Source organism: Cotesia typhae, unplaced genomic scaffold (genome assembly GCF_013202065.1).
Source record: "Cotesia typhae breed Kobodo isofemale line unplaced genomic scaffold, CoteBio_Ctyphae contig_5, whole genome shotgun sequence".
In the NCBI taxonomy this organism is placed as follows: Eukaryota; Metazoa; Arthropoda; class Insecta; order Hymenoptera; family Braconidae; genus Cotesia; species Cotesia typhae.
Genome location: NW_027423757.1, coordinates 3,336,245 through 3,350,017, shown reverse-complemented (window position 1 = coordinate 3,350,017; position 13,773 = coordinate 3,336,245). Strand labels below are relative to the sequence as shown.

Here is a 13,773-nt window from a genome sequence, read left to right as displayed (position 1 = left end):
GGCAGTCAAATTCTGGATGACGGTAGTTCAAGATTTTTAAACATCGCTCTTTATCATGTCGTTGTTTTCCGACCGCTACCTGAAAATCACGTAAATGATGGCATTACTTTTTTTTTTGCCGTGCGTAGGAGGTTCAGCTGAGCTGCAGAGTTGACGGGAGAAACTTATGTGTAATGAATGCAAGAAAGAAGATTTTATTTTCAACTCAACTGTTTCATATAAACAATTTTTAAAAATACACTTTATTTTTTACTTTTTTTTTTTTGAGAGAACAATTTTTTTTATTTTGTGATTTTTTAAGAAATAAATTGTCTGTAAAAATAAATTTTTGTTTCAGATGTACGATCGATAAAAATACAGCTCTATCAAAATGTGACAATATGCTTTTAATGCTATAAAAAGAAACATCTTTACAACTGAACCAAATGTTACCATTAATGATGTCTTGTCTTTAGCTATAAATTATTATTTTGGTTACTTTAATGTATTGTAGGTTTGCGTTAATAAATATTTACGAAATTTAATTTATTCTGATGTCAAGGTTGGATGTAAAAAAGAATACCGTGGATAATTATAGTTTAATGCATATGGAGCATTGGAAAATGTCATGATATTCAAAATATATATAGACTGAGGTGAGTTGTAAATAAACAATATTTTTGAAAATATTTATATTTATTTATTCGTTGATCATGTAATGTTTTTATTCAAAAGTATATTTAAATTAAACTTATTTACGAGTTTTTCAAATTCATTTTGTTTTCACTGTTCATTTTATTACAAGAAAACATTTGAGTCTGCTTTTTTATTAATAAACCGATTTTTACTAAATTTCAACATACCATATGTAATTGATTGACTTATTTTTTTTTACACTTTTTAAGCGCAAACTATTAAATAATGCTTTACGTCTGCTCCAAAATTTCTCAGCGATATATATATAAAATATATTTCGACACTCTTTTCAGTAAACTTTAAAAATCAAATTTAAAAAAAGCTATTCTAATCCGAGAAACCTGTGATGTCAATCATGTATGAAATTTCGTAGGCATGATAACTTTTGAACCACATAAATAATTGATTCAATTATTCATCATATAAAAATTAATATTTAAATTCAAAAGAAAATTTCTAATTTATCAGACTATTGTTTGTATTTAAAATATAAAATAACTATTGGCACTTAAAATAATTTTGTACAATAAAGAACATTAATCGGTCATGGTAATTTTTTTTTCTTTCAAATTAAGTAATTGTTCAAAGTGTACACTGTTGAATTCTTTTAACATTTCATTGTATTTTTTTAAAATTAATGTGAGTACTCTTTCAAAAATTATTATTTAAATAATACTTTTAATTACAATCAAGAAAAACAATAATTCGAAATTAATTAATTCATGTGAATACTAATTATGATGCGAATTATTCATGATAAACTGAATGTCTTAGATAAATATTTTTTAATAGTGATAACAATTAATTACATTAAGGTCATAAAATAATAATCGCAAATATAGTTTTATATAATTCTCTTTATCTGTAAAATTACGATGTCTATTTGGTTAAAGTTTTTAATTAGCAGTGATAACCAAAATAATTATTTAGAAGGGAGAGAAATTTTTATAATGGTAGTAGTGCATGTGCATTATCCAGACTAATAATCCTCTTACTACTTACTCAGTTCGATACTGGACACCATGAAGAAAACAACTCGCGGTATGGACATTATTATCGTTGGAGGCGGTTTGGTATGTTTATATATATATATATATATATATATATATATATATATATATATATATATATATATATTTGAATTATTACAAGTTTAAAGTGTTATTATTATCATTAATATTAATATTATTATCATTTTTTCTTTTTATTTTTATTAATTGAGCTGGTTTTCAAAGGGGTATTTTTTCGTATTTTAAAAAAGCAATTTTTTGAACTTTTAAATATTAATTATTTCGAGAATTATAAAGATTCCTAAATGAAAATTAAATTGTAGCTTCATAACCGATAAAACTTTATAGCTAAATTAAAAAAGTTCAATAAAAATATTTAGAATTGAAGATAACCAGTTTTTTGTTTCGATTAATCAAAAATGAAAAGATACCCTTTTGAAACCCAACTCCTCAATTACTATTATTTTTTTTTGGGTTGCAATTATTAGCACATCAATGGTCTACTCATTAATCAATCTATTTAGTAAATTACTGTACTAATTATAAGTCATCTTGTTATATATTACAAATTTTTTAACTATTGTAACTATCAACCCTGTAAATGGCGTAAACTATTGGGTTTGTTTAAATAAATAAATAAATAAATATTTTTAAAAAATTAAAAAAAAAACACAAGCATAAAAAGATAAATAAAATTAATTTATTTACATTGAAATTCAAAATTCAAAACACAAGTACATAATAATTCATAGGACTCTTAGAAGATAGAAATTATCCAAAATGAAATTATAAAAAAAACCTTTTTTACATAATAGTCTTAATAATTTAATATTTTAATCATTTATTCTAGTTATCATCATTATTATTGACGTAATTAATTTTGTTAGGTCGGAGGATTAGCTGCTTGTGCTCTTGCTAAACGCGGTCATCGTGTTCGTGTTTATGAGTATCGATCTGGTAATTATTTTATCAAAATAAAAATTTATTATATCAATTAATAAAAAAACTGTTTTTAAGATATAAGAATAAAAGAAGCCCGCGGTCAAAGCATTGACCTTTCTCTGTCACATCGCGGCCGTCAAGCGCTAAAGCTTATTGATCTTGAAGACAAAATTGTCAATCATCATGGTATTTCTATGCGGGGTAGAATGCTTCATGGTAAAGATGGCAGTCTTAAAGAAATGATTTATGACAGCGTTAAAAAAAATGTAAGTTTTATTTAGTTATTTTGTTTTTATGAAATTTAGATTTTTTTTTTTTTTTTTTTTTTTTCAGACACTTTACTCTGTCAGCCGATTGTATATGAATCAAGTTCTTCTTGATGGTAAGTTTTTTTTTTATTTCTTATTCGGTAAATACTGAAAATAACAGACGTCCGATGATTAACTTGTTTTTATCAACAAATAAATAATTATTTTAAAAATATTCAAAAATTTGTTAAAGTTTTTTTTTATACTAAATTTATTCAGAAATTTAGAGTACTTCATGTACCTGTAAGTCTGAATTTAAATCATAAAAATTTATACACATGTATATTTATATAATAATTGAGGAGAAAAGACGGAGTCGTCTTACATTGAGCTTAAAGAAACCTTATAAGAGACGATATCAAATTTCTTCCTCCCTTTATCCATTCGGAAAGAATGGAAATGTTAATCCGACGTGATATAACTTTTTTTTTATGATAATAATTATAATTGTTAAACTTTTCCTCTAGTAAATTTGCTCCTGAGATAGAAGAAATAAAAATATTAATCAACAGATTATATTATACTTACATAAAATCATAAATTTAAGTATAAGCTCTCAAATAAAAATTTACTCGGGAAAAGAAAAAGAATATTTATTGCAGTAGATAGTATTACCTGAAAGAACCACAAGACAAGGATTTAAATATAGAATTGAATTTCAATGTATCAAATAAAAATGATTTTTTTTTGCTCGACCGAAACCACAGCTGCTGATGAATATCCATCGGTAACTTTGTTTTTCAACCATAAACTTTTAGAAGCTGATTTAGAAAATGGAAAATTGAAATTTTCAAAGTAAGTTTTGATTTTTACGTTCATAAAATTGAATATTTTTTAAATATTTATACACACGATTAATGGTAGGACAAATACGCAAGAAGTAATAGAAGTAGAAGCTGACTTAATAATTGGAGCAGACGGCGCTCATTCAACAGTTAGAAAAATGATGTTGAAAAGACCTGGTTTTGATTTTTCACAAACTTACATTGAACATGGCTATGTTGAGCTGAATATTCCGCCTCGAATGATTGATGAGAAAAATCCAGAACGTGGATATGAGGTAATAAAAATTTTTATTTTTTATACTGATGTGTTATATTTTTAATTTATTGAAAATAACTTTCTACATATTTTTTTATAGTTTTGCATGAGCTCTAACCATTTACACATCTGGCCACGAGGTACATTTATGATGATAGCTATGCCGAATGATGATCACACATTTACCGGAAATATTTTTGCTCCACTGGATATTCTTAATGGTCTGGATACTCCAAAAAAAGTTATAGACTTTTTTACCGAGCAATTTCCTGATGTAGTTCCGCTTATTGGAAGCCATCAAACTCTAGTTGACAATTTTTTTATGGTCAAACCGAAATCACTTATTTCAATTAAATGTAATCCGTATCATATGGGAAAAAGCATTATTTTGGGTGATGCTGCACATGCTATGGTACCTTTTTATGCCCAAGGAATGAATGCAGTAAGTATTTTGTTTTTAATAAATAAAATATATTTAAACATACATAGATTTCTTTGAATCATTTACTTAGTAATGTTTTTACTTATTTCTCTCCTTATATAAAAAAAAACCCATTAATTGATTTTTATTTGAAATTTATTAGTATTAAAGAATTTTCAATGATTTTCCTTTACGTTGCTCTAATTTGAGGGAAGCAAAATAATAAAATACCTAATATTAAATTTTAATAGTTAAAATGTGTCCTCTGAAAGTTACATCCAATAATAACTCTTTTTTTTATTCTAAAATATAAATCTAGGCATTTGAAGATGTTGTAATACTCAATGAGTTAATGGATCTCTATAATGAAGACATGTCAAAAGTATTACCAGCTTTTTCAAAAAAACGATGCGCTGATGCTCACGCTATTTGTGATCTTGCTATGTATAATTACATTGAAGTAAGTATCCTATAAACAACCTCTTCCATTATTTAGCTTTCTTTTGAATTATTTCAAAACATAACTAGATTATAATTTCATACTTATTAAGTTATTACTATCAACCTTGCAGTTACTGTGTGACTGCCGTGACTTGTGAACTACACAGTAAAAAATTTTCCGTCAATGCGTCAAAAAATTTTGTATTAAAGATTTTTATATTAAATATTTAACACAATAAATGTTAAATTTACACTCAAAAGTGTTAAATATTTAACACAAAATTTTTTGACGCAATGACGGAAAATTTTTTACTGTGTATAAATAAATAAAATTTTGCTTTATTAAACAGTGACTTTTGTTAAATTGCACTGTACTTTTTTAACTATTGACATTTTTAAAAATATAAGCTCACCCCGATGTTACACTTATCAAGAGCTTTCATTTGAGTACCCACATGCATTTTTGATATATTTTTCATATATACATATATATAATATATATAAATATATGAAAAATTGATGTGGGTACTCAAATGAAAGGCCTTGATGAGTATAACATCGGGATGAGCTTATATCTTTAAAAATGTCAATATTTCACAAGATACAAGGTCATTTCTTAATTATCTATCTAGAGATAGAGCATTTTCGAATGCAGCCTAAGTACTTATCATCATAAATTGACTATTGATAATAATGATGTGAAACATTGAAAAGGTACAACTCCTCGTCAAGACTTTTCCAACGATACTAAATTTAACCATAAAACCCCATTTTATCATATAAATACACTGGCCACAAAATTTTGCTTATTCTTTTAATAATATAAATTTAAAAAAAATCACAAGGTCGGAGTACTTTGTGATAAATCATTTAGTATTTGTCTCTTTATAGTTAAATATCACAGAAGAATCCCGTTTCTATAAACAAGCACTTTAATTAATTTTGTAGTTCAATAAGTAGAAAATTTTTATAAAATTTGCTAACATACTTTTTTATTACAGATGCGAGAACTCGTCTTAAAAAAATCATTTCTAATGCGTCGTACGATTGATACATTTCTTCATTGGGTGTGTCCAGACAATTGGCTGCCACTCTATAATTCTATTCACTTCAGCCGCATGGGATTCCACGATTGTGTTAAAAATCGTGCTTGGCAGGATAAAGTAAGTTAATTTTATTAGCATAAATGAGCTCATAAATTTAACATTCCAAATATATTATTTTTAATTTTCAGATTCTCCAAAGATGCATGTGGTTTTTATTTACGGCTATAGCACTCGGTGTACTTTTTACTTCATTAAATACAGCTTATTGGCATCGAGCCTAATTTTTAATAATAATTTAATAATTATTCATCGCTTTAAAATAGCCTTTTCATTATTAATTATGGAACCATTAGCACTCCGAACGAGTAATCAATAATATCAAATTAGATATAGTATAGATTCTAGGTCAATAATAAGAAAATATATCGATGTTCCAATTAGCAAATTAGTTAAGGGGAATAGCCACTGTGAGGATCGAAAAAATAGGTAATTTTCGGGAATTTTTTTGAGAGGGATAATAAAGGAATTTGAGGATCGGGTTTTTTGTTTTACAAAAGTATTCATTGAAGATCATTCTCCTAAATTTTGATCAAAAAATATCATGTTGTTACAAAGTTATAAGCATTTTTGTAGAGCACCAACAAAATTTCCCCCACCACGGTGGGATCTCTAACTCAAAAACGGATTATCTAAAACAAAAAAACCAAACTGTGTTGTAATCTGCATGCATGTGGTTATCTTTTCACGTAGGAGATTTTGAAAATTTTAATTTAAAAATAAATGGCAACATATTAAAAATTTTTTTGTTTTTTTTTACAAAAATAACTATAACTCCAAAAAAATTCGGAATTTTTATATAAAACTCTAAATACATATTTTTGAATGTATAAACTTTGATTTAATAAAAAAAAATAATAATACTGAAATTAGCGGTCAGCTGTCAATTTTAAAAATTTTTTTAATAAATTAATTACAATGAAAAAATGCTTCTAAAAATTTTCACTTATAATTTTTATTAATTTTCACATATGAAAATTTTTAATTAATTTTTTTTTTTAATAATTTAATTGCTATCAAATTCTAAAAAATTTCAATATCTGTCAACTTTAGTGTTATAATTTTTTTTTTCTTTTTTGAAATTTCACAGTGGTTATTCCCCTTAACTCCATATTTTTTATCAGGTAATTCTTTGACATTTTTAGATAATAATATTCCAAATAAATATTATTTAGGTAATCTGAAGAATATTTTTATACATACAATAGATATTGAATTGATTTTGAGACTAGCTAACCCGGTGAACTTCGTATCACCTACAAAAATTTTTTTTTTTACAAATTTTGATTTGTGATTTTTAACCTGTAAACTCTAATTTATTTTTGTCAACAATTAACACTGGTCGTATTGTAGACGGTTAAGTTGGTATTAAGTTATTAAATGAAACTTGTTGGTCATTTTAATATGTTTTATTTATATAATAAATGTATAACAAATTATAGAGCCTTTGGCGCGTAACCAAACGATCCGGGTTCGATTCCCGGTCTGGGCTGTCCGAATTACTTTTTCAGTTACCGAAAATTCCTACTGAGTAAAGGTCCTCCCCTTCCCCCTTTATCCTTTATTTCCCCCAGTTCCCAAAAATTTGTCTTTAATGACAAATTTAGCTATTATATATGGCTTTTATATATATACAATAAAAAAACGCTTATTGTGACATGACTGTAATAGTTAGAGATATGCTGCCGCTGATTTTTTGTAGATAATGGTGTGTTCTAAAAAAATGTAGTATATCATTTTGTTCTATCATCAATAGTTTTCGCAGCGCACGCGATGTAAGGTAGTTTTTTGATATTTTTTTCACACCTTGGATTACGTTATCGTAATTTTAGTAAGGATGCCTATTTTTTTTGAAAATGAAATATAGCCTATGTCACTCAGGAATGATGTAGCTTTCCAACAGTGAAAGAATTTTTCAAATCTGCCAAGTAGTTTCGGAGCCTATTCAATTCATACAAACAAACAAACAAACAAAAAATCAAACCTTTCCTCTTTATAATATTTGTATAGATAAAAAAAATTTTTAACATGCTTTTTTTTAAAAAAAGAAAGAATTTTCTGAAGTGGAATTAAACAATTTGTTATTTAGAACATCGATATCTAAATCTTCTGCTTGCATAATTATTATCGAATATTTTATAACGTGATAAAATTATGTCATAAACTGAATTTACATTTATATACTAGCTCTTCACATATTCAGGTTCTAGCAATTCATTTAATAAGCACGCGCACTTTTATACTTATTTTTTGTAGATAAAATAAAAAGTGATAATCAACATATAAAGTGTTTATAAACTTTTTATCTCGTAATCGATTAATCTTAATCAAGTTTTTTTTACAGATAAATAATTCACTCTATTATCAAATTAATATCTTTAGGATTGCTTAAATAATTGTATTTTTGTGTTTCAAAAAGTTCTAATAATTTTTCTTTAAATAGGCCATGGTACTTGTCTATTTCTTGATTAGATGGTTCAGTAATTTTTGGAATATTTAAAGGTGCTCCAACTAAAAAGAAAAAAATAAATGAATAAATAAAAATAGTATTTAAAAAGAAACAAACAAATTGGCCGCCCAATTTCAAAACACAATAACTGATAATTTAAAGATTAAAAAAAAGTTTTTTTATTAAAAAAAAGTTTGCGCGCCAAATTGATAAAAAATTTGATTTGTGAATAAAAAATACTTGAATATAAATATTTTTAAAAAAATTTACTTGAAATTAAGATCTAAAAGTTACAAAAAATGCAGCAATACTGAAAAAAATCAGGTATAAAAATTTTGCAGTTACTGTGTTTTAAAATTGGGCAGCCAAAATGTACTCTCTAATTCTTCGCTTTGTAAGTCATGGAAAAAAATGACATTAAAGTGAGCAGTCACTTCATAATTTTTTAATTTTATTAAACAAAAAAATTTCTTCTAAAAAATTATTAAAAAAAAATTGCGTTTTTAATTTTTTTAAATTTCTACATGTCAATTTTTTCTTCTATTTTTTATATACCACAATTTATTATGACATTAAAGTTAGCTGTCACTTCACAATTTTAAAAATTTTTTTTTAACAAATAAATTATAGCAAAAAAAAAATCATTAAAAAAATGGACTTGTAGAAATTTTAATAAATTAAAAATGCAATTTTTTAAAAATAATTTTTTATAACAAATTTTTTTGTTAAAGAAAATTAAAAAATCACCAAGTGACAGCTAACTTTTGTGTCATCAATTTATTTGTTTAATAAATTCTTAAAATCATCAAAAATCTGCTAAATTAATTTTCATAAAATAAATGATTTTTTTAACGATATTGTAAATAAAATAATTAAATCATGATAATGAAGAAGTTAATTCTAGATATTACCAACAACATTGATTGGTCTTCTATTAGGCACAATACCAAATGTATATTGAAATAATCCTCGACCTTTAATAATTACTGGAACAAGTCCCGTGCTATTCCTCATTCTTTGTTGAAAATTATGTAAAAATGAATTTTCTTTAGCATTAACTTGATCGTATACATCCGTTTCGCCAAATGAAAAAACTGGCACCAATGGTGCACTATAAACAAATATATTAAATAGTAAAGTGAATAAATCAAAAATACAAACCATTGAAAATGAATACAAACCCTGTTTTTAAAGCCATCCTAATAAAACCTCTTCTTTTATTATAAATGATACGATATGTAGATGGTTTGCAATTCAAAGCTTCTGCAGCTCCACCAACTATCAGTATGACAGCTTTATTGAAATCTTCTGGGCTTGTTGGTTTATAGGTTAACAAATTTTCAATACTTTCAGCACTTGAACTGCAAGCTCCTAAGTTGTGAATTTTTATTAGGTAACACAAAGTTAAATTCTGTTAATTGGTTGTTTCATCAAATATTTACCACAGCAGTATGCGAATTCTCTGAAAAATGGTGCCATAAAATGCTGAGTGAGAGTAAGCATTTTGGACTCAAGACCCGGAAAGAGTTTTTCAAAGTCCAAAATGTTGGTTGCAAATGCTGCAAAAGCGCCTGACGCTAAAATTCCATGAGGGTATGCGCAAAATAAATAATTTTTTGATGGCTCAAGATCAACCGTCTTATGAAGTTTTATGGGAAAATAATCACGGTAATAATACCACCATAAACTATTTTTTAAAGGCTGGGTCCATCGTCTTCTATATAAAATAAATAAAATTATTTTTAAAATCATCTCTATAGGACAGATATTTTTGATGAAAATTAACTTAGCAGATAGTTGATAATTTTAAGAATTTTTGTAATCAATAAATTATGGCAAAAAAAAAATTGACATCTAGAAATTTTAAAAAATCACAAATGCAATTTTTTAAAAATAATTTTTTGGAGCAAATTTATTTGTTAAAAAAAATTAAAAAATTGTCAAGCAACAGCTAACTTTAATGTCATATATTTTTGTTGTACATTTTTAACTATATGGGTGATTCTCTGTGAGGACGTCTTAAATCTGTACAAACTAAATTAAATAAAAAAATTTCAAGTAATAATTTTCGAGATTCTTAAACTTAAAAATTTATAAAATGAATTAAAAAATAATCACACGGAAAGAACAAGATGACACTGGATATCATCTCAAATTATACTCAGTGATATCTGTGGTAAAAAAAAAAATGTAGATATTAGCTAAAAAATCCAGATTATACTGCGTGATATCTGTATTATACTCATTATAATCTGGATTATACTCATTATAATCGGGATTATACCCATTATAATCGGGATTATACCCATTATAATATGGATTATATTCATTATAATCTGGATTATACTAGCTACTATCTGAATTTTTTTTTTTACTCAGTATAATCTAGGATGATATCCAATGTAACCTTGTTCCTACCGTGCATGTAAAGGAAAAAATATTTAATAATTAAAAATATTAATATCAAAAATAGCAGATGCCTAAAAATTGTTTTATTTAAAAAAAAAAATTAAATATTCTGAAAAAAAAAATTTTTTTTAATATTATAAAAGTACTTTTTAGCAAATACAACAGCCGTATTCTTATTACATTTATTTACTAAAATGACTATGAATGTCAATTATAGTAAAAATAAAATTTCTAATAACTTACGCACGCCCACCTCGAATACAAGTATCTTTATCATAATACATCCACACTAAATAAAAAATAATAAAATATCTCATCCATGTAGTAAAAAAAAGAAAATAAATAGTTGAAAGCCATCCTATAACACCACCAAATCCTAATACGAATATCCATGCGGCGGCGGCAAGTGTTTGTAGTCTTCTTTGTAACGGCACTCGAAGGGGTGCAAAGTGAATTCCAAATAATTCCATTGGTTAATATTTAAACTCTTACCAGAATTAATACAACTCGTTGGAAAATTATTTTTTATATAATTTTAATATTTGTGTCCATATGAAACTAGAAAATAAGTTTCCGAACTAACGATAAGTGTTCATAGTTTGCTTATGTGCGTATTTATGACCTGAAATTTTATCAAATTTTATTGGTAGCATAGATAAAAAACAGTTTAAGTTTTTAATGGGTATTTTAATTTTTAAAATTAGAAAAGAACGCGTTTATTAACAACGAAACATACCACTAACATGATAACATATTTACAATATATAAAAAATTTTAATTTAAAACATATAATCCACTGCAACTTGATACACACGTGTCTGTTTTGATGCACAAATTTACCGGTGCACTGTTTAATAATTACTTATCAGTATTCTACATTCTTTGAACATTGAACATATTTATTTACTATTAAATATGACGGTAAAAACTTAAATGACAAAAAAAAAGTAAATAATGAATGCACTTGTCCATTTTAAACACCTTAATACTAATTTCAATAATAGCGACTTCCAACCGGCGAACTTTGTATTTAAGACTAAGTTCTTCGTTACGATAACTTTTATCTTATCCATCAGGTAATGCCGACATAACTAATTATTTTTTCACCGACTTTATTCTATTATGTCTTATTCTGATGACAAAATTATAAATTTAATAATAACCAGAATCCTTCGTGCTATCAAAAAAATTATTATCTTAAACGCAGAGCTGCTGTTATTATGGTAAATTATTAATATTAGTTTTTTTTTTTTTTTAAGTAAATAACACATAATATTTGTAGTTGTAACCTTGTGATGTAACTTTAAAGATATGTATGACGACGGATAATGATCTTGTAAATACCTTTTATTGTATAAGTAAATGAACCATTAAATTTTATTCTATGCTTACGGAAACAAGGTTTTTTTTTTCTTAAATAATTTCCAATTATCACCGATATCGTACATTAATTTTTTTGAAAGTAAAATATTGACTAGGCAAAAATAATAATTATAATTTTTGTGTACATAAAATATTTCCAAGTACACGGAAAGAACAAAATTACACTGCGTATCTTCCCATATTATACTCAGTGTTATCCGTGGTGAAAAAAAATTTCAGATAATTTCAAACATAATCCAGATTATACTAAATTATTTTTGTATTATACTCAGTGTAATCTCTGATTTGACCAAGTAATTTTTCGGGTTATAACGCGTTAAATTACACTGGATATAATCCAAAATAATATCCCGTATAATTTGAATTATACTCAGTAGAATCTTGGATTATATAATTTTTTCGAAAATTGTGATATTCAACTTTTTTCTTTTTTAATTTATAAATTTATAAATTTTTTTGAAAATTTTGTAAAATTTATGAAAATTGTAATAATCAATTTTTTTTAAATTGTTCATTTTTTTATATATTTTTCAAAAAAAAATATATATCAATAAAATCAAATAGAAATTTCGTTCAAAAAAATTAAAAAAAAAATAGTGACCCCACTTGAAAATATTTACCAGAAATTTTGCTTAAATGCTCCTTAAATATTTTCTATCCATGCATTGCATTGCATTTTTGAAAAATACGTAGAAAAATGAACAATTTAAACAAGAAATCAATTATCACAATTTTAACAAATTTTACAAATTAAAAAAAAATTAATTATCACAATTTTAACAAATTTTCAAAAAAATTTATAAATTACAAAAGAAAAAAGTTAAATATCACAATTTTCGAAAAAATTAAATTATCCAAGATTTTACTGAGTAGAATTCAAATTATACGGGATAATTTTTTAGATTATATGGTGTAATCTTACGCGGTATAACCAGAAAAATTGCTTGGTCAAATCGCAGATTACACTGAGTATAATACAAAAATAATTTAGTATAATCTGGATTGTATTTGATATTATCTGAAATTTTTTTTCATCACAGACAACACTGAGTATAATATGGGAGGATATGCAGTGTAATTTTGTTCTTTCCGTGTAGTACAATATTAAATATAAATAATAATTTTTTTTCTGAAGGGAAAATAAAACTTGAACTTATTTGGAATAATTAATTAAATTAAGAAAATACTTGTTGAAGATATAACAATGAAAATGTCATCTATTAAATTATATGTAAATTTATGCAAATTAATGATGAATGATGGCTTATGACACTTTGAACATTTAGAAGCGATGTAAATACATTCTTTTCAGTCGTTATTATTTTTAATATTTTAATAATAATAATGTATATTTTATTTTTACATTAAAAGTGTTTTTTTTTTAATTACTAAATTTTTTTTATCGTTTTCAATTAAATTTTTAATGAAACAATAAATAAATTATCGATATTAAACTAATAATGACATGCTAAAAAAAAAAGAAATATTTACAATAAACCAATTGTTTTTGTTTAATTTATGTATAATTTTTTAACAATACAGTAACAGGAAAATTCATATTTCTCACTACGAATATTTTTTTTCCTTTTAA

General features: G+C 25.1%; 2 protein-coding genes across 5 annotated transcripts; one reads left to right on the top strand and one right to left on the bottom strand.

The window, feature by feature from the left end:
* The first annotated feature begins 8 nt into the window (after positions 1-8).
* Positions 9-7,344, top strand: Cn (Kynurenine 3-monooxygenase cn). Of its 3 annotated transcripts, XM_074249057.1 has the most exons (12): positions 9-22; positions 129-635; positions 1,682-1,748; positions 2,573-2,642; positions 2,703-2,893; positions 2,961-3,009; positions 3,643-3,730; positions 3,800-3,995; positions 4,077-4,418; positions 4,717-4,857; positions 5,840-6,001; positions 6,073-7,344. In XM_074249057.1, the coding sequence occupies exons 3-12, from the start codon at positions 1,698-1,700 to the stop codon at positions 6,163-6,165; spliced, it is 1,383 nt and encodes a 460-aa protein (XP_074105158.1). In that variant the 5' UTR covers positions 9-22; positions 129-635; positions 1,682-1,697; the 3' UTR covers positions 6,166-7,344. The 3 variants fall into 3 exon arrangements, with proteins under 3 accessions (XP_074105158.1, XP_074105157.1, XP_074105159.1); XM_074249056.1 differs by having other exon boundaries at positions 9-635; XM_074249058.1 differs by lacking the exon at positions 1,682-1,748 and having other exon boundaries at positions 9-635.
* Positions 7,173-13,704, bottom strand: LOC141531321 (2-acylglycerol O-acyltransferase 2-A). 2 transcript variants are annotated; one of them, XM_074249063.1, is made up of 5 exons: positions 11,043-13,704; positions 9,833-10,107; positions 9,572-9,761; positions 9,365-9,501; positions 7,173-8,452 (listed from the first exon to the last, which is right to left on the bottom strand). In XM_074249063.1, the coding sequence occupies exons 1-5, from the start codon at positions 11,267-11,269 to the stop codon at positions 8,295-8,297; spliced, it is 987 nt and encodes a 328-aa protein (XP_074105164.1). In that variant the 5' UTR covers positions 11,270-13,704; the 3' UTR covers positions 7,173-8,294. The 2 variants fall into 2 exon arrangements, with proteins under 2 accessions (XP_074105164.1, XP_074105163.1); XM_074249062.1 differs by having other exon boundaries at positions 7,185-8,452; positions 9,302-9,501; positions 11,043-13,639.
* Positions 13,705-13,773: the final 69 nt, after the last annotated feature.

Bases quoted from the DNA above. Each gene is read 5' to 3' on its own strand.
- Cn (XM_074249057.1), top strand. From the start codon at position 1,698: ATGAAGAAAACAACTCGCGGTATGGACATTATTATCGTTGGAGGCGGT. The intron at 1,749-2,572 runs GTATGTTTATAT...TAATTTTGTTAG, and splicing joins TTATCGTTGGAGGCGGTTTG to GTCGGAGGATTAGCTGCTTG. The intron at 6,002-6,072 runs GTAAGTTAATTT...TTTAATTTTCAG, and splicing joins ATCGTGCTTGGCAGGATAAA to ATTCTCCAAAGATGCATGTG.
- LOC141531321 (XM_074249062.1), bottom strand. From the start codon at position 11,269: ATGGAATTATTTGGAATTCACTTTGCACCCCTTCGAGTGCCGTTACAA. The intron at 10,108-11,042 runs GTAAGTTATTAG...TATTTTATATAG, and splicing joins TGTATTCGAGGTGGGCGTGC to AAGACGATGGACCCAGCCTT. The intron at 9,502-9,571 runs GTTTGTATTCAT...ATTTGTTTATAG, and splicing joins AGGATGGCTTTAAAAACAGG to TGCACCATTGGTGCCAGTTT.